At 42.1% G+C, this 19,440-nt stretch overlaps 1 protein-coding gene across 4 annotated transcripts in view; it reads right to left on the bottom strand.

Moving 5' to 3' along the window:
* Window positions 1–234: 234 nt before the first annotated feature.
* Window positions 235–19,440, bottom strand: part of THEM4 (thioesterase superfamily member 4) — a 66,511-nt gene continuing 47,305 nt past the window's right edge. For all 4 annotated transcript variants that reach the window (XM_063440047.1, XM_063440050.1, XM_063440048.1 and 1 more), the window contains 6 exons: window positions 17,426–17,543; window positions 17,185–17,347; window positions 11,943–12,096; window positions 4,321–4,431; window positions 2,374–2,498; window positions 235–2,053 (listed from right to left, as the gene is read on the bottom strand). In XM_063440047.1, coding sequence (XP_063296117.1) covers window positions 2,028–2,053; window positions 2,374–2,498; window positions 4,321–4,431; window positions 11,943–12,096; window positions 17,185–17,347; window positions 17,426–17,543 — 697 coding nt within the window. In that variant the 3' untranslated portion in view covers window positions 235–2,027. The remainder of the gene's footprint in view (window positions 2,054–2,373; window positions 2,499–4,320; window positions 4,432–11,942; window positions 12,097–17,184; window positions 17,348–17,425; window positions 17,544–19,440) is intronic.

Below are 19,440 nucleotides of genomic sequence, written 5' to 3'. Positions count from 1 at the left end.
AAGTTATCGTTACCCTTTTTCTCTCTTTTTCTCTTCTTCAAATTAAAAATGTATGCATACCTAACATGCCACATTATTGTACTAATATAAACATGCAAAACGAGCCTGCTAACGCTGTTGTGGCGACACAGGCAATGTTGTACCTACCTGCATACCTAAAAATAAAGAATTAAAAAAAAAAATCATCCTTAGTGCTGCTATTCTAGATCAATAAAATAGGGCATGTTAACCAAATCATTATTAAAATTTAATTGAGATAAATAACTCGACCCCCACAAAAAAGGGGCAACATCTTACAAAATTTCCAGTCAATATATATTACTAGGACAGTCTAAGCAGCATAACCACTATATCTTATTGTAGTGGGGATGGTGCAATGTGTGTTTGATTATAGGTCCTTGTTTTTGTAGTGTTTGGACATAAAAAGCACCAGATGCTCTGGGCCCTCTGCTGCTGGTAAGATCACTTCTTCGTTATCTGTACATGTTTGGACATAATTGACAATTTAAGGATACAATGTGGTTGCAACAATGTGGTTGCCTTGACCCAGAGGCTGCAGCCTGTCATTGCCATATAATTCTGAACAAATGCATTATGGTAATGATATTCTGTTCCGTTAATTGCACTTGTTTGATACTGTGTATAGAGCATTGTATGTTTTTTTCAGAAAACCTTTGGCAGCAGTTGAGTGGCCAGGCTTTGGTCGCTGGGAAGTCCTGTTTTTTTTTTTTTTCTTCTACAAACTGCTGTAAAACTGTTTGACAAAAATCAGGACCACACGCCAATAATCCTTACATCATAACCAGTGTAATACGCTGAAGTGTTTATGAGGCTTAGAGTGTCCTTTTAAATATAATTACATATATATGAATAAAATTAGAGAGGCATTTAACTTGGCCAGATTTTCTCCAACACACACCAGCAAATCTAAAATTATGCAAATTACAAAATCTAGAGCTTTAGCAGGTTAACAATAATCTGCTTAGGTTTTGTTTAAATCCCTTGTCTTGCTACTACAGGGATTGAAGTAATGTCCTGTATGAAATTCAAGGTGTAGCAAGGATGTGTCTGCTTATGGGAAGATGAACACAGATTTTGGAAGAAATTAAAACAAAAAAATACAGGATATAAATTAAAAGAAAACACCCCACTAATCCAACGTTTAGATACTGTGTCCGCACAAGGAAGACATAAATACTGTAAGAATTATGTTAAATAAATACTGTAGGTGTACGCACATTGTAGACTCAATGAAGAGCATGATTGCCCAAAAGGTAGGTCCCCAGATATTTTAAAACTACAGCTTCAATGATACTTTGTCATCCTAAAGCATTCAAAAAGCATCATGGGAATTGTAGTTCTACAACATCAGGTAACCTACCGTTTGGTCATCCCTGATGTAGAGCATTGGGGCGGATTTCCAATTAATGAATTTTATATATATATTTTTACAAAAAACGCAAGGTGGCTACTACAATGACAGACCTGGCACACACTATATAGACCAATAAGTATCTCCGATTTTTGAGAATAGCTAGACAGATACAGACGTAAAGCTAAGCCAGTTAAGAGAATAAACCGGCTTCAAGCAATCAATCTCATAATTTGGAAGGAGGTAAGGATTGATCAGTAGAACGTTGTTTGAGGTAGTAAATTATAAAATTGTTATTCTAGGGCTCAAGTCAAACGCAGGTGTGTGCCATCTGTGAAGAGTGACAATATCTGCAATGGGTCTTGCTTTTCAGACATTTCATTGCTATTGAATGTGTTATGAAGAGGGAACACAGAGCTGCTTAAAATAAGAATGCTGAGGATTCCAGGAACCTGCAGTGTGAATAAGCACTGCTATTAACTAATATATCACTATATTGTCCAGCCAATTAAAATACTGTCTCTGACACACCTTCTGCTGTACCCCGTGTGGGGTAAAACCTGCTGGGTGTTAGTTCTTTTCTATAATGCATCCACAGCCAAAATTACTCAAACAGTTCCCCTTGTTTGTTAGGGGATCCACCAACTTCGTTGTCTCATGGGTTCAACTTGATGAACAAAGCTGAAAAAACAAAACAAAAAAAACAAAAAAAAACACATTTAGGACACTGGAAGGAAAAGCAAATACAACAAGGAAGTGCAATGCAGGGAATCCTTTGCAGGGCGACTGCTCATATGTAATAAATGTCTGGGCATCAGGTCACTGACACAAACACAGAAGACGGGAATTACAAGACTGACAATGAAAGATTTCTGTACAGCATGGGCTGGAATTAGTTCAGGTTATGTAACAAGATGGTGCACATGGTTTAAAACCACTAATTAGTTAGTTTTTCCTTCGCCCCGTGAGAGAGAGATTTGCATTCTGTGTCCCAGCCTCACCTGTTGCCTCTGTATGAATGACTTTATCATCGTGGCTTCGGATATGACAAGTGGCATAGACCTTCCGACCCTCAGTTTTCTCCACTTTACTATCCACTATCACAGTGTGTCCCAGGGGTATGGGGCTGTAGAGAGACAGATAGAAGAGGTGGATTGATGAACTAATACATGACAGCTGCAGCCTCCCCAATGAGAGAGAGATAGAGAGAGAGAGACACACACAAACATTATTATAATAGATGATTTGCCTGTTATTTTAAATGACAACTGTCATCAAATGTTCTCTTCTTGGTTTTTAAAAGTTTATATTTAATAAAACAATTACAATGGGGGTCAGGGCCTGACAGTCATGGCGGACAGGCGCTCATCTTTCAAAATTGCTTAGTTAGGCTTCTCTTTTTTTAATATTCTTGAGCTTGGAAGAGACTTACCAGATTCTGGCATGGACTGGTCCAACTTTAAACAATTTCCGACTCTATTTGCAGCTGTACACTTGGAGCCTTACGTAAACAATAGCGTGGCCTAGTGCGAGCTGCGGACGGGAGAGCTGGCCAATCTCCCAGTTCGTCTCAATCTGAGCCCTTACAGCGTCCGACTGATGCCCTGTAACTCCACCCCTGAACCAGCGGGGGTAATCCACATTTTTGAGGCTCCCGTGCCACACGGTGCTGCCATAAACTTTCACAGAACTTATAGGGTGAGCCGACAAACATAATGCTGGGCTTGACGAACTCTCTGCAGATTTTTTTTTTTTTTTGCTAAATTTTTACTTTATTTGTCTGAGCGGCCACATTGTGTCAGATTCTAAAAAAATTTGACAAACTGCTGCTCAACCTATCTTGCCAGCTGTGGCAGGTTCACACAGAGCAATCTAAATCAGTGGCTGGCACTGAGCAATACAAGGTAACGATAATTCATAGGGTTACTGTGACGAAAGTAACCTCATCACAAGTTCTTGGAGGGGCTGGCTGGCCCGATTCTTGCCTCAGGACTATGGGCCCTGCAATATACCTTGCCCAATGCACTTGAAAAAAGGCTTTGTTCATGTGAGTTATGTACTTTTGTACTCCAGACAGAGAGACTGACCGTTAGCCCTGATTCCCTGGAATTGTTTCGGACATAGGACCATGTGCACGGTCGGTCAAAGATAAGACTTCCAGGAAATTCCTGAACCCAGATCAGGGGATGTATGTATGTAGGGGTTTTATCTATTTTTAGGGTACTTTTGGGGTGTTTGAAAAAACTATGTTTTTTTCCTGTGTTTGGAGATAATAGGACTAAAATTAGTACAGTTACTGATCCAATTATCTCCCATGCAGAGCGGAAGGATTGTGTGTCATGCCTTGTAACCTTATTGTCATTGGTCTGTGAAGTTGCAAATCAGTCTACCATCAGGTCCATGTGGGCGTACCCCTTGCATGGAGGTCATATAAGGCCAAGTGTGGCTCCCATTAAACAGAGATTTGTTTACTCCTTCATGAAGTCTTGGCTCATGTTTGGGGGATTGGAGAACTACATTCACTCTGGGGATTGCTATAATCACACTACTCCCCAGAGTATAATCACTAGCTCTTATAAGAGCTGTTCCTGCTACGCTCTCTGGACTAGGAGAGGTCTACCCACTGGAAGCTGGATCCTGGTCTTGGGTCCAGGGTGGTTGGAGGACAGCGAGAACCCAATCAAGCTGCGGTGGCTCGTGGGGTTTACGGTGGTTATGGTGTTCCACTACAGTGCTGATGGTGTCTGGTGGAGTGCTTGGAGTCCTCGGTGAGCATCGATTGATGGAGGTACCCGGTCGGGGTGCCAGGCGGTCCATCACAGTTACTTTCTGACTAAAGAGCAGCAGTGTAAACACAAATCAATTGTGTTACAGGGAGTGATCGGGTCACGGCCAAAGTAATAACCAGCAGTACATTTCTAGAAGCTAGTGTTTACATTAAGACTTACTTGCGGTAGTTGATATTTAGATTGGCTGTCATGACGGGGCCATAACTATACAAAACCCCTGCACCAGCAGTGCTATCAATGATCGTCGCAATGCAGCCTCCATGTGTAAACCTGGCAAAAGAAGCAATGATTGGAATTAGTGTGAGGGCATATTTGATATACTGCAATGCAACATGCTTTTTAGTACATACTGTATGACCTCTACAGATAAATGAGTATAGTCAGAAAGCTTTACAAGGTGTACATGCCTTGTTATAAAGGACTGTAATGGCAAGGAACTAGTTTCCAAGTTTCCGATTCCCCAAATAATGCCTAAGGTTAATCAAAACAATATGGAATACAGAACACTACTTATCACAACAGAAAACACTTCAATACTTGGTAGATCAGAAAAACTGCTAGCAATAAGCAACCACTGTATGAACAGCTAAACAGTATATAAACACTCGAGAACGGTTTGAAAACTGCGTGCAGGGATCTTCTTCAATTAAATTTAAATCTATTTGTGAAAGAAAGTACAAACAACTAAAAGCTGTCTCATATGTGAATAGGATGCCTACTATTCATCCATTATACGAGCTCTTAACAATATTACACTATATGTTTTTTTTTCTTTTGTTTTATGATATACATGTGGTGAAGAATTATTAAGGACTGGCATTCTCCCTCTTCTCAATTGCTTTGAACTGTGGGGTCAACTGGGGAAATTGCTGTTTCAGGGAAGACCCCGGCTGCCCATAGGGATGGGTTTGTGGTTCCTTCACGGTCCATGCCAACATAATCATCTGCAACAAGTCACTCTACTCCGAGAACGTTATCTCATGTGTTGTGCAATACCCCTGCCACCATGAGAATGGGTGTATGGGCGTACAGAAGTGTGCATTCATTTGACCTGAAGTATTAATGGGGAGGAAATAAGGAAGATATCCATGTTTAGACGGTTGCACTTCAATGCCTTGCTTTTCAATCTATGCCACATTTCTTGCAATATGGTATGCCTACCAGCACCACTGAAATATGTGAAAACTATGACTTTATATGTATTAACTGTATGATACATCAAAAATGAAAAATGTAAATTAAAAAAATAAAATAAAGTTAAAAAGTAAAAAGCAGGAGGATTGGCATTGTTATATATTCGTTCCAACCATAGGGGTCACTCAAAAGCACTCCACTTTATTGTGATAATTACTATAAACGTCTATGCCTTCTCTCACACACTGATATGGTTAATCATTAAACATAGATACAACAGATAAGGTGTGACTACATAGGAGTTTAAAATATACTCCTTTAATATTTGAATTATTTTTTAACGTTCTTTATTTTTTATCGTGCATGGTATGACAAACAGGAGAACATAGGTAGAGAAGAAAGACTCACAGGCACTCCGAATTCAAGCCGCAGGCAGAATATAACGCAACGTTTCAACCGTAAAGGTCTTTTTTTTTTTTTTTACAATCGAAACGTTACGTTACATTCTGTTACAATAAAACTGCCTGCGGCTTCAATTCGGAGTGCCTGTGAGTCTTTCTTCTCTACCTATTATCCTGGGATTGCTGGTCCTGCTCTGGAGCACCCGTGGCCACTGGGAATGAGTGCAGTTCCCACCATTTACTCTGCTTAAACAGGAGAACATAGACACTTCACGAGTAAGTAAATGGCAATTAGAAGGTAGAGACAAATCATGAAATGACAAAAATACAGCATTTTGTTGTATAACATAAACAAGCTAGGCGAACATGGCTTAGTCGTTGACGACATAATGCAATTGGGTATTGGAAATATAATAGACATGTGCTTAACACAAGAAAGAAAAGAAAATAAAACATGCCAAACAACTGTAATCCAAGTGTTAATTACATCCCAGAGACCAGAATAGTAGCCTGGCTTTGACAGTCCTGAAAAGAGAGCTGTCGAATGACGTTGTCGAGCTTGTCATGAGATGAGAGGAATTAAGACCTCCTGAGAGTCCTTCAGCTTATGCCCGCTAAGGGCAGGTAATAGTCCTACAGAATGGGGTGTGTCCGCATGTTAAGTGCCACATAATCAGTCAGGGGAAGACCCAGATGGTAGGTCAGGCTTTGTGTCGGGTGCTGCCCTGCCTGTTCTGCTTCAGCTCGCCTGGGGGATCTCTGTCCCGACTTGCTGATGCCCAGCCTCGGCATGCGCCTGTGTGCTGCCCTCCTCCGTTGCAGTCTCTGCCGCTTAAGGTAGACTGCCTTTGGGCCTATGGTAACCGGTTTATTTTGGGGTGGCTGCACAAGTGGTGAAGGTGGAGAAGGACATGTGCCATGTAGGAGGTACCTTTGTGGCAGCCTCTGCCAAAATCTTTCAAAGATTTTCAAAAGAACTCTGGACTTCTCCTCCAGGCAAGTCCAGCGGTACGTGGCCTCCGCTATTTTGAGTGCTCAATCGCGTTTGTAGTGTGGACCGTGACACCACAGGCTGCCAGGGTAAGGAGCCCTAGGGGTGTGGACCGGGATCACCCCCACCAGTCCATGGTGGGACGGGGAGTGAGCAGGGCTTCGGCTCCATGATGCCACAAGTATGCACGCTTGGGAAGATCAGCTGCCTTTACCCGCCGCAACGCAATTTAGACCACAATTTGTTGCAGACAACCGCTGGTAGCAACCCTGAGCTGGTCAGTTGGTGCTGGACATCAGGGTGCCTCGATTGGTACGTGATAAAGTGCAATATAGTTTGTCAACTGGATATAATTGGTGAAATGAAGAGGAGCTCTTAGGAAACACGTCAAGTCGTCATGATAGTCATATCCCGCCCCCTCCTTCAATATTTACTGAATAACTCATAATATATTCTCCTTCAATATTCAGAGCTTGTTCTGGAGATCAGTCAAGAATAAAATAAACAAGTAAATACAATTACATAAAACACCAGAGCAGGCACCATTTCTAGCAGCTCTGGGCAATCCAACTTTAATCTCACCATTATCAAACGAATCTTGTTGTGACTGTGGGAACTGGCTGCAGGGTATTCTAATGGACACGTAGATGGCTTTATTTCTCACACCAGGTGCAAAAACTCGAAGCTGAGGCCTACCGCGTGTGTGGACAGACATCCGATGGAGGGCTCCAAGCGTGGAGTGCATCTATAACTGTCAAGAACACCCAATACTCAAACCACCGGAGAGATGGGACCTAGATATCGTAAGCCTTCCCAATCTACCACATAGGCACACAGTGACATAGGCCACATGTTACACTCACCTCCACCTGTTAAAGCACTTGCTCCCTTGAAGGCCTCACCTCTCCAAATGAGCGATGGTGACTTGCACCGAAACCCAGTCCCCAGCCACAACAGTTATGCTATGTTCCGTTAGTATAATACCCCCTTTTGCACCATGGAATAGGGGTACTTTAAGATTAGGAGTTTCTCACTAGTGGTTTAGGGTTTCAAAACACTAAGCCATGAATCGAGGGGAACGAGGCCAGGCCTGTTGCATACTGGCGACCTATCTTAAGCTCCAATCCCACTAGCTCCTATTTAGCTACTTTGTTATGGTAAACTAGGCTTATAGTATCAACATTGTTCCATTGTGAATATAATGCATATGCTTTTTTTTATGTTTATCCCCATGTAATAAGATATTGACCAGTAATAGTGCATCCTCTCCATAGTTTATTTTATGTTCTTATAAGTATCAGGCACAACCAGACAGACTACTGTGTGTGTTATGAATAGAGCTATATCTGCCTCTTAACCATTTTACTTCTACACAATAACATGCCTTCAGGCATACGGCAGGTCATAATCACAACACAAGATATAATTCAACTATTTCCTTGAAATGTGTAGATACACTTTTCTGTTTTTTTTATTGTAGTATCCGTTTAAAGGAACACTATAGTCACCTAAATTACTTTAGCTAAATAAAGCAGTTTTAGTGTATAGATCATTCCCTTGCAATTTCACTGCTCAATTCACTGTCATTTATGAGTTAAATCACTTTGTTTCTGTTTATGCAGCCCTAGCCACACCTCCCCTGGCTATGATTGACAGAGCCTGCATGAAAAAAAAAACTGGTTTCACTTTCAAACAGATGTAATTTACCTTAAATAATTGTATCTCAATCTCTAAATTGAACTTTAATCACATACAGGAGGCTCTTGCAGGGTCTAGCAAGCTATTAACATAGCAGGGGATAAGAAAATCTTAATTAAACAGAACTTGCAATAAAGAAAGCCTAAATAGGGCTCTCTTTACAGGAAGTGTTTATCGAAGGCCGTGCAAGTCACATGCAGGGAGGTGTGACTAGGGTTCATAAACAAAGGGATCTAACTCCTAAATGGCAGAGGATTGAGCAGTGAGGCTGCAGGGGCATGTTCTATACACCAAAACTGCTTCATTAAGCTAAAGTTGTTCAGGTGACTATAGTGTCCCTTTAATGTTTATCATTTTGATGTTAACTATCTTGCCTTTGAGAAGATTTCATTGTCCTCTCAATATAAAATGAGGTACTCAGCATTTTGGTGAACTGTTATGCCATCTGGATCCTAGGCCTAACATAACTGCATGCACTGTATATTATAACTCTGCCACAATAAAAAGAGATTGACAAAAAATATTTTTTTTAAATTGTACGTCCGCCCCAATATATAAAGTGAAAATAGGCCAGTGGCATGAATTATAGGAGGGGGATAAATTGAGGGTTCTGTTTAACAAGCAATTCTTGAGAAAACCAAACCTTCCAGAACAGATATTTAAACCGAATACATGATTTGCTGTCTATTATTTTGATGACTTTCAATAATGCAGACCTACCTATTGTCTCTATAAATAGTTTTGAAATGTGTAGTTCATGTCCTTAGGATGTCTCTACACCTATTTCCGAACACTTATGTTCAAGCTACTCATTAGAAATTGTAAAAATCAATTGTGGAGCTCAGTTCTTGAAGTAGGAACATTCAATTGGTTTCCATGGTAATTGCTCCAATTTTAGAATTTTGCCCAACATGAGCTCTTTACACAGATCACTAATGTAAGAGGCATTGGTTATTTGTAGAAATAATGGGAACACAGAACAATGACTGATTTTTGTGTACAGAGGAGTACTGCAGACAGGCTGGAATGGTTCTAAGCAAGGAATTAAGTATGTTTTACCCTCGACTACAGTACATGAAAAACAGCATCTATGTCCAGTTTTGGTCCTCATATAATGTCTGCGTAGACTACTAGATTTTTGATTTACTAAGTATTTAATATTTATCTTCAGTAATGTATTAATTTTAGGGGTGTCAAATATTTTAAAATCTACTTGTCCAACGGACTAAAGCAGTAGTCCAATCTTCTTGTCCATCATGACAAGCTACGTGTCCTGACACAAAATATTATAACAAAAGAAAAATTGGGCTCCCTGCCAAAAGCCCTGGGCATTGACGGCTATTTGCTAAGCTCTGATTTTTTTTTCTCAAATTTAATCTGAATTAAAACATGGAGTAAAAAATAACTATTTTGGAAAAATTCTCTAATTCTATAATGGTCAATAGTGTGGGAGGTGACTGTGTGTGTGTGGGGGGGGGGGGAGCTCTGTGTGTGGCAGGGTGACATTGTGGGGGGTGACAGTGTGTGGAAGATTGACAGTGTGTGTGGGGATTACAGCATGGGGGAGGAGTGTGTGTGGGGGTGACATTGTGGAAAGGCAGTGTGTGTGTGTGTGTGTGTGTGTGTGTGTGTGTGTGTGTGTGTATTACAGCGTGGGGGAGCAGTGTGTGTAGGGTGACATTGTGGAGGGGTAGTGTGTGTGGGGTGACATTGTGGAGGGGCAGTGTGTGTGGGGGTGACATTGTGGAGGGGCAGTGTATGTGGGGGTGACATTGTGGAGGGACAGTGTATGTGGGGGTGACATTGTGGAGGGACAGTGTGTGTGGGGGGTGACATTGTGAGGGGCAGTGTGTGTGTGGGGTGACATTGTGAGGGGCAGTGTGTGTGTGGGGTGACATTGTGGAGGGGCAGTGTGTGGGGTGACACTGTGGAGGGGTGACAGCGTGGGGGAGCAGTGTGTGTGTGGGGGGTGACAGCGTGGGGGAGCAGTGTGTGTGTGGGGTGACAGCGTGGGGGAGCAGTGTGTGTGTGTGTGGGGTGACATTGTGGAGGAGCAGTGCATGGAGTGACACTGTGGAGGGGCAATGTGTATGTGGGGTGACATTGTGAGGGGCAGTGTGTGGGAGGCTGACAGTGTGGATGGACAGAGTGTGGGAAGGAGACAGTGTTGGGGTGGGTGACAGTATGAGGAGCACTGTGTGGGAGGTTGACATTGGTGGGGTAGTAGTGTGTGTTGGTGAAACCAGCCTTCCCACATTTAAGTACTTTAAAAAAAAAAAATTTTTACAGCTGTAAATTCCCTGGTGGCCGTGATATCCGGTCTGCGGCTCCGCTGGGAGCAGAGCTGCAGACCATTTGTAAATGTCCTGCGAGCTTCAGTCAGAGCGTTGCTGTGGTAACCTTCAGCAATGCTCTGATTGGCTGAGATAGCTAGACACTTAGCACTTGGCCTGCAGCTCTGCACCTGTCGGAGCTGCAGACCAGAGATGATGGGCACTCTCCACATCAGTCTCTCATAAGGCAAGTTAGGTAGCCACGTAAATGGCCTAATTAGAGAGCCGCCTCTGAGCGTGGTTTGTGCTGGCTGTATGTAATGTATGTATGTGGGGTTTGTGCTAATACTATGTAATGTGTTTGTGTGTGCTGGCTGTATGTAATGCGTTTGTGTGTGCTGGCTGTATGCATTGTGTGTGGTGTGTGCTAGCTTTGTGTAATGTGTTTGGGGTGTGTGCTGGCTGTGTGTGGGGTGTGTGCCAGCTATATGTAGTGTGTATAGGGCTGAATGTAACGTGTGTATGTGTGGTGTGTGTGCTGGCTGTATGTAATGTGTGTGGTGTGGGCTAGCTGTATGTAATATGTATGTGGTGTTTGCTGGCTGTATTACATGTGAGTGTCTGTGTGTTGTGTGTTGGCTGTATGGGATGTGAGTGTCTGTGTAATGTGTGCTGGTTGCATGGGATGTGAGTGTCTGTGTGGTGTGTGCTGACTGTATTGGATGTGAGTGTGTGTGGTATGTGCTGGTTGTATGGGATGTGAGTGTCTGTGTGGTGTGTGCTGGTTGTATGGGATGTGAGTGTGTGTAACTTAAGCTAGAAACAAATAAATTGAGAAATATTGCATTGGGTGTGCATGAGACAGTAAGGCTATACCTGTTAATATACTGCTAGTATAGATGTTGGCTGCACACGCAGCAATGGGAATTGTGGGAGCTTTGATCCCATGCCTTCCCTCTGTACTCACGACCTGCTGTAAATCCTGTATATCCCACTGCTGAAACGCTTTCCTTCCCTCTGCTGCCGCGGTCCCAACACTCAGTCAGAGTGCATGCTGGGAAACCTGGCAGATTGCACTCATATTAACTAGAGAATACCGGGTCATGAGAAGGTAATTCAGCTGATGTAGACCTCAATTCTACAGCCCCTGCACCAACTCCTTCAAGGCAGCCCTGCTGCTTGCCTGCGTCAGGGATAAAACAATAAAAACTTCCTGCCCAGTGTTCCAAATTTCTGATTAATTTATAGTGTGCTAATTTTCACTTTGTAAAGTATATCACTTACCCCGGGGGTCCCTCTAGATAGGGTCCTGACTGAAAGAGGCAAACTGTCCTTTTCTCAGCCTTGTTGTAGAACATGGTATACTCAAAGCCAACTCCATCCTTGTCAAGGTTCCTGGTAAACAGACGTCTCTCCCTCTTCTCAGATGGTGGAACTTCTGCCCCGGAATGATAAAGCCACATCAGTACATAGAATGTGCATGTAATAACACCCAGTAGCATATACATATGTCAGAGTTAAAGTTGCACTAAGCACCAAAACAACTTTAGCTTAATGAAGTTGTTTTGGGGTATGCACAATGCCCCTGTAGTCTCTTAAGTTAATGAAGGCCTCTTCTGTCCCTAATTGTGGCCTCCCTACACACTTACTGGAAAAAAAAGTCTAATTTTTAAATGTACCCTATTTACCAGTGTGTTTACTTTAGATGTTCTTGTCCCTCAGTTAATTATCTACTAAAGCTTACTTGTAGCAGTCTCCTATGTGCAATTAAAGTTCAATTAACAGAGCAAGTCATACAAAATCTAAAGTAAACACACTGTGCTGTAAAATGGAATTCAAGATTAAACTTTTTTGTCATAGAGGTTGTGTAAATAATAGCAAAGGGAGGTGTGGTTAGGGCTACCTAGCAAAGTGATTTCACTCTTTTTCACTCTAATTTTTACTTAGTATTAGTAAGTTTGGCTGAAAGACCAATTTTGATCTTTCAGCCTTAGTAGATAGCTCCCTAATACGGTGGGAATCAGGGGATTATATACTAAGCGGCTGCAGATGCAGTCACGGCACGAATAGGATCGGAATTTCATTCATTCAAATGAAATTTCAAAGCGAACAAAATGCACAAATTTCATCCTAACACGAATAGACAAACTATACTCGTTCTCTTCGGACAAAAGTGAATTCGCCGACGCCCTGTCTATATGACAGGATGTTTGGACGGTGAATGAATCAAAGCAAGAAATCGGAGGAGGTTGACTTGTGGGAAAATTCCTTTGACCACAGGAAATGGAGCAGACTTTAGCTCCCCCTTTGGTAAAGCTGATCAAGCGTAGGAAAAATACATAAGACAAAATAGTCCTGACTTTGCCTTTTGTTTTACAGAAAACTAGATCAGATAGGAAGAAAAGAAGAATAGATTCTGATAGAGGAAGAGAAGATGAAAGCAACTGGTGAAAGGTAAGTTCGGCATGAAAGTGACGCTTTAAATGACAGAGATTTCAGCCGTGTCCTGTTGGGACATGATCTATACACCAAACGGCTTAATTGAGCAAAAATTGTTTTGGTGCTTAGAGTGTCTGTAGCGGAGGCCTGAAATTTCACAGGTTAACTCCACTATAGATCCCAGTGAGGCTCAGGAACAAGTATTATAAATCCATAGAGTAGTAACAATCCAATAATATCCCAACAGCACTCCCAATAACTGGACGACACACAGCATCAGGAACAGAACTGACTTTTAATCCACACAGTCTCCTTATAAAGCATTCTCCCATACAAGGGAGGGATTCACAGTAATTAGGACAGTAACCAATAATATAACCGTTACCTCCCACACATCTCCTCCCCTCAGAGTGACTCATAATCCCCTTAACTATACTGTACATTTACCCCAAACCTGGATGTACCCCTAAACTAGTACATAGCATAAATCTTAGGGTACCGCCAGGTAGCCCTGGTCTGGGTTTAGAATATATCCAAAATTCACCCAGATCGGACCAAGGGTTCGGGAGTTAGATGGAGGGTGAAGTTTGACCAACCGCACACGAGGTGGTATCCAAAAAGGGTTCCATGTGTTTGGGCCCTGCGGTCGGTCTCTGTTCGGCAGTAAAAACATATAGTAATCCTTGCCATCCATACCTAAATTCAACTGTATTAGAGTTCCCTTGTTCGGTACTTTGTTTCTACCGAATGGGAGTTCGTTAGGTCTCTCCGTTCGGTAGTTACGGAGCTCTGGAGGTCTCAGCGGTGTTCGTACACCGAACAGCGGCCACCCAGGCATTAACAATTACATATTAAGCTGCGGTTTGCGAGAAGTGTGAATGCCTAACGAGGCGCACACTTCTCACTGGGGTGGTCTGATGGTTCGGTAGTTTCATTCCCATGAAGCTACCGAACCCACATACGAAATTATACAGATATACACGAATACAATAAAACAAATACAGTCACATAGGCATGTTACAGGACAGGCTTAATACATTCCGCTACAGTGTCCATTTGCTGTTGTGGATTGCTAGGCTCACTAAGCATGGATGGTCAACATAGCAATGCCAAGGGAAGATCACATTATTTGCTGTTAGCAGTGAAATTAAAGATTATGCTAGCGCAGTGTGCTAATAATCTTAATTTTAATAATGACAGAATGCTTCATATTTTGCATAAGCTTTCTTTACTAACTCCATATCAGCAAAGAAAAAAACAGTTGAAATAAAGAACCAATCAGAGTACAGTCAGAGTCTATATAAGCAGGAGTACATCCATATCACTTCCTCTTTCTTTGCTGCTCCATCACAAGTCAGGTCAGAGTACTGCTTCTTTAATTCAATGTATATTTGAACTAGATATATATTGTATGTTTAGTTGCTAGTCCCCTGTAGGGATAAGTTCTTATAGTGAATCTAATATTCATTTTTTAGATCTCGACATTTCTATCCAGGACTCCAAAATAATCACTAGAAACCATTTTAAATCAGTGGATGCCAATAGTTATATTGACATAAATAGTTGCCACCACAAACCTTGGCTCCAGAATGCACCCAAGAGCCAATTCTCGAGGATTCGACGAAATTGTAAATTAGATAAAGACTATTTAGAACAGGCAAATTACATTAAATATCAATTTATGGAAAAGGGATACAATGAAGCAGTTTTAAATCAAGAGATAAAGGAAGTAGAAAAATTAAAAAGAAATAATCTTATCCAGTATAAACAAAAGAAACAAACAGTAGGAACTAATGAAATCTCCTTTATTTGCAATTACAATGCACAAAATAAACGTATAAATAAGACTATAAAGAAATACTGGCATCTACTAAAAGATGACCCTATTTTAAATAAAATTCTACCTCCCAATCCTAAAATTACGTATAGAGGAGCAAGAAATTTTAAAGACATTTTTGTTAAAAACCATTTAACTACACAAAAACCCAAGCATTTTATTCAAGATTTAAAGGGATTTTATGGTTGTGGTACATGTCTACCGTGTAGAACAACAAAAAGCACAAAAAGACATTTGGAGAATTTGGAACAGATTATTCACAAACCATATAAAATTAAAGACCACCTGACTTGCCATTCCAAAGGCATTGTATACATTTTAAAATGCCCTTGCAATTTAATTTATGTAGGGAGAACTATCAGACCCCTAAAGGTCAGAATCGCTGAGCACATCCGCAACATTAGAAATGGCCTAGAAACACACAGCGTATCCCTTCATTTTAAAACCACTCACAATCAGAACCCAGAAAATCTGTAAAACGAGATTGGAGAGGAGGGAATTATATTAAAGCTTTGGGAAAGGAAGAAATGCGCTTTATATATAATTTTAAAACATTAATCCCATACGGCTTAAACGCAGATTTTGAAGTCTGCCACTTTTAAAATAGTCCCTTCTTTTAATCACTATTTTTACATCTAATTTCATTTTTTTTTTTAAACATATAAATTTTATTTATCTTGTATTTATTTATCAGACCATTTAGGAGATATACTGGTTCTACAACATCTACGATTTTTTAAATAATTCCTTTTAAAATACTTCTCCTTTTCTTCCTATATACCCATAAGCTGATACAATCCCTATATGCCCTTTATATTTATTTGTACAGATCCACCTATTTTGATGTTCTAGACTAATTACTTGGGAGTTTAATCTTTTTTGATATATTTGGGTAGAAGTTTTATAAAGATCATAATCAGTCTTTGCCAGAATCTTATCACTATTTTTTATTATATTCAATTATATATTTTTTTATTTTCATTCTGCACCATTTTTAAGACCAATTGGATATGCTATTTCTATTAGATTTCACATAAAAGTGTTTTTTCATTCCCTTTTCTTTTTCTATGTATGCAACATTACTTTACTGGCAACCCTTTCGGGTATCTCTAAGTTTAATTCCAAAGGACTATACTTTTCACTATATGGACAATTGAGAAGTGGGAAATCCGATCGAAAAACGAAATCGTAGCACTTGCGTTCCACTGCTGGAACGCAAATGCCGAATCCGGAAATGCTATTCAAAACCGCCCATAGAAGAAACCATGCGTTCCACTGATGGAACGCAAGAGCCGAAAGCGGAAGTAATCATCACGACAAGCCACAGAAAGGAAAGGGCGCGAATTATGAACGGCATAAAAACGGACAGTTACAGAAGAAGACTTACAGCAACTGAGGAAGCCTCTATTTGGAGGCGAAACGCGTTTTGCTAGATCTGAAGACTTTATTACTACTTACCTTTAAAATAAGGTCTGTTTTTATTTATATTTTACTCTGCTTGCGCAAATTTATCATTAAAGCACTTTATACTTACCTTGGAGAGGAAATTGGATCCTTCCACACCTACACTAAGCAGCATAAAGAAGGCAGTGGGAACCTGATTTTCCACAACGCTGGAATATTAAGCCTTATATACAGGCTCTTATTTTGTGAGTAATACTCCATTCGGTTTCTTTATATATCAATATTATTCAGACATATTGCACTATTATGTGTTTTTATTCTGCTTTACCTCTAGGAATTTAATTATATTTTGTTTGAACAAGAAGATACTCCACCTTATACCGTATGTAATTTATGTTTTAATTTGTGACTAAAAACCTCCTCTCTCCTCAGGCTCTCTCAAACACTGAGGCAGCCTGATGGTCTTTCCCCCTCTCTCCCCTCCCCCCCCCCCCCCCACCCCCCTCTCTGGTGGCTACGTTCACCACATTCACTACAGGGTGCTTCCAATCTAAGAATGACATATGTCAATTTGTAGCTCCAGTAACACAGATTTTGTAGTGAACTGTGTATCAAAAACAAAACTTAGTTTTGCATTTTTCTATGACTGTATATAATACTTGGGAGCAGGTATTAATCATATATTTCTATTATGTCAGCAGTGCAGATTATACATGTCCTGAGCTAGCTAAATTCTATATTAACAGTCTGACCTCTTCCAAATGATACATGTGTGCACATTCTGGCATGGCATTAAAAGGCCAGGATAACACCCCCCTCCTGATTTTTACACATTCCATTCCATACCTCCCATGTGATGAACAGTACTGTTGTAAGAAGGGATCCTCTTCCAACTGCCTTTTTTACTCAGTTCCTGGAAGTTATTGAACAAATCCTGTAGTTTCTGGCTCCATGAAGCATTGGGTAAACCATAATCTCTGAATTCGCTAGCATTATGAGGGCGAGAGATCTAAAAAAGGAATAATAGTGACTGGTTATTTGGGGACGTGTGACCCTCATAGACAGGACACCTCACATTGGGACTCACCGAGAAATGACGAGGAACACGGCTGTTCGTTTGTAGAATAGTAGGATGGTTACATAAGGCAACACCCCCACGGATTAGCTTGGCACAGCTTCGCAGCATTGTGACACCTTTACGAAGACTGCAAAGAGTAAATGAGAGAATGATGGTGGAAGATAGATTTTATATAAACACAGAGGCAGGCTGAGAAAGCACAATGTGTGAAGCATTGCATCAGTGACACGGGTCCATGTGATTACATACTGGGTGAAAGGTACAAGATGTATATAGGTCACAGAGTTAACACAGAGTGAAAATTACATAGAAAGCTGTCTAGGAACAATTCCAGTCCCTCGTTCCATAACTTTGACAATTGAAGTCAGACTCTGACCTAGTTTCTATAAGTGCATTCCACATGGTTCACCGGTGGTTTTAGCTTTTGTAGAAACCTCACTGGAAGCAATGTGGGTAGTAGTTAAATACGGGGACCCACTTTGTTACTTCCTCCTTGTGCCCCTTGCTAGACCTCCTGCAATTTACTCTGCTCCCTCTTTCCATATGCTGTAAAATACTTCTTTTCCTGTCTGCACCAGAATGCAACACCTTGATAACATTTTGCAACCAACTCAACCCTCCCTAAGACTTAGCACTATGTGCACATTGTCCCTTCTCTATACCTTGTGCTCTGCCTGTCACCCTCATCTTCCACCTTGCTTCTCTGTCCCTTGCACTGACTGTCCCCCTGCCTCTGTCCCTTGCACTGACTGTCCCCTGTCTCTCTCCCTTGCACTGACTGTCCTTTTTCTGTCTCTCTCCCTTGCACTGACTGTCCTTCTTTTTCTGTCTCTTGCACTGACTGTCCCCCTGTCTCTCTCCCTTGTACTAAATGCCCCCCTGTCTCTCTCCCTTGCACTGACTGTCCCCCTGCCTCTGTCCCTTGCACTGACTGTCCTCCTTTTCTGTCTCTTGTACTGAATGCCCCCTGTCTCTCTCCCTTGTACTGGATGCCCCGTGTCTCTCTCCCTTGCACTGACTGTCCCCCTGTCTCTCTCCCTTGCACTGACTGTCCCCCTGTCTCTCTCCCTTGCACTGACTGTCCCCCTGTCTCTCTCCCTTTTACTAACTGCCCCCTATCTCTCTCCCTTTTACTAACTGCCCCCTGTCTCTGTCCCTTGTACTGAATGCCCCCTGTCTCTCTCCCTTGTACTGACTGTCCCCCTGTCTCTCTCCCTTGTACTGACTGTCCCCCTGTCTCTCTCCCTTGCACTGACTGTCCCCCCTGTCTCTCTCCCTTGCACTGAATGCCCCCTGTCTCTCTCCCCTGTACTGATTGTCCCCCTGTCTCTCTCCCCTGTACTGATTGTCCCCCTCTCTCTCTCCCCTGTACTGATTGTCCCCCTGTCTCTCTCCCTTGCACTGACTGTCCCCCCTGTCTCTCTCCCTTGTACTGAATGCCCCCTGTCTCTCTCCCTTGCACTGACTGTCCCCCCTGTCTCTCTCCCTTGCACTGACTGTCCCCCTGTCTCTCTCCCTTGTACTGAATGCCCCCTGTCTCTCTCCCTTGCACTGACTGTCCCCCTGTCTCTCTCCCTTGCACTGACTGTCCCCCTGTCTCTCTCCCTTGCACTGACTGTCCCCCTGTCTCTCTCCCTTGCACTGACTGTCCCCCTGTCTCTCTCCCTTGCACTGACTGTCCCCCTGTCTCTCTCCCTTGCACTGACTGTCCCCCCTATCTCTCTCCCTTGCACTGACTGTCCCCCTGTCTCTCTCCCTTGCACTGACTGTCCCCCTGTCTCTCTCCCTTGCACTGACTGTCCCCCCTGTCTCTCTCCCTTGCACTGAATGCCCCCTGTCTCTCTCCCCTGTACTGATTGTCCCCCTGTCTCTCTCCCCTGTACTGATTGTCCCCCTGTCTCTCTCCCCTGTACTGATTGTCCCCCTGTCTCTCTCCCTTGCACTGACTGTCCCCCCTGTCTCTCTCCCTTGTACTGAATGCCCCCTGTCTCTCTCCCTTGCACTGACTGTCCCCCCTGTCTCTC

The sequence above is a fragment of the Pelobates fuscus genome, chromosome 13 (assembly GCF_036172605.1).
Source record: "Pelobates fuscus isolate aPelFus1 chromosome 13, aPelFus1.pri, whole genome shotgun sequence".
In the NCBI taxonomy this organism is placed as follows: domain Eukaryota; kingdom Metazoa; phylum Chordata; class Amphibia; order Anura; family Pelobatidae; genus Pelobates; species Pelobates fuscus.
The sequence above is the reverse complement of the archived record's forward strand: the minus strand, read 5'-3'. Positions and strand labels throughout refer to the sequence as shown.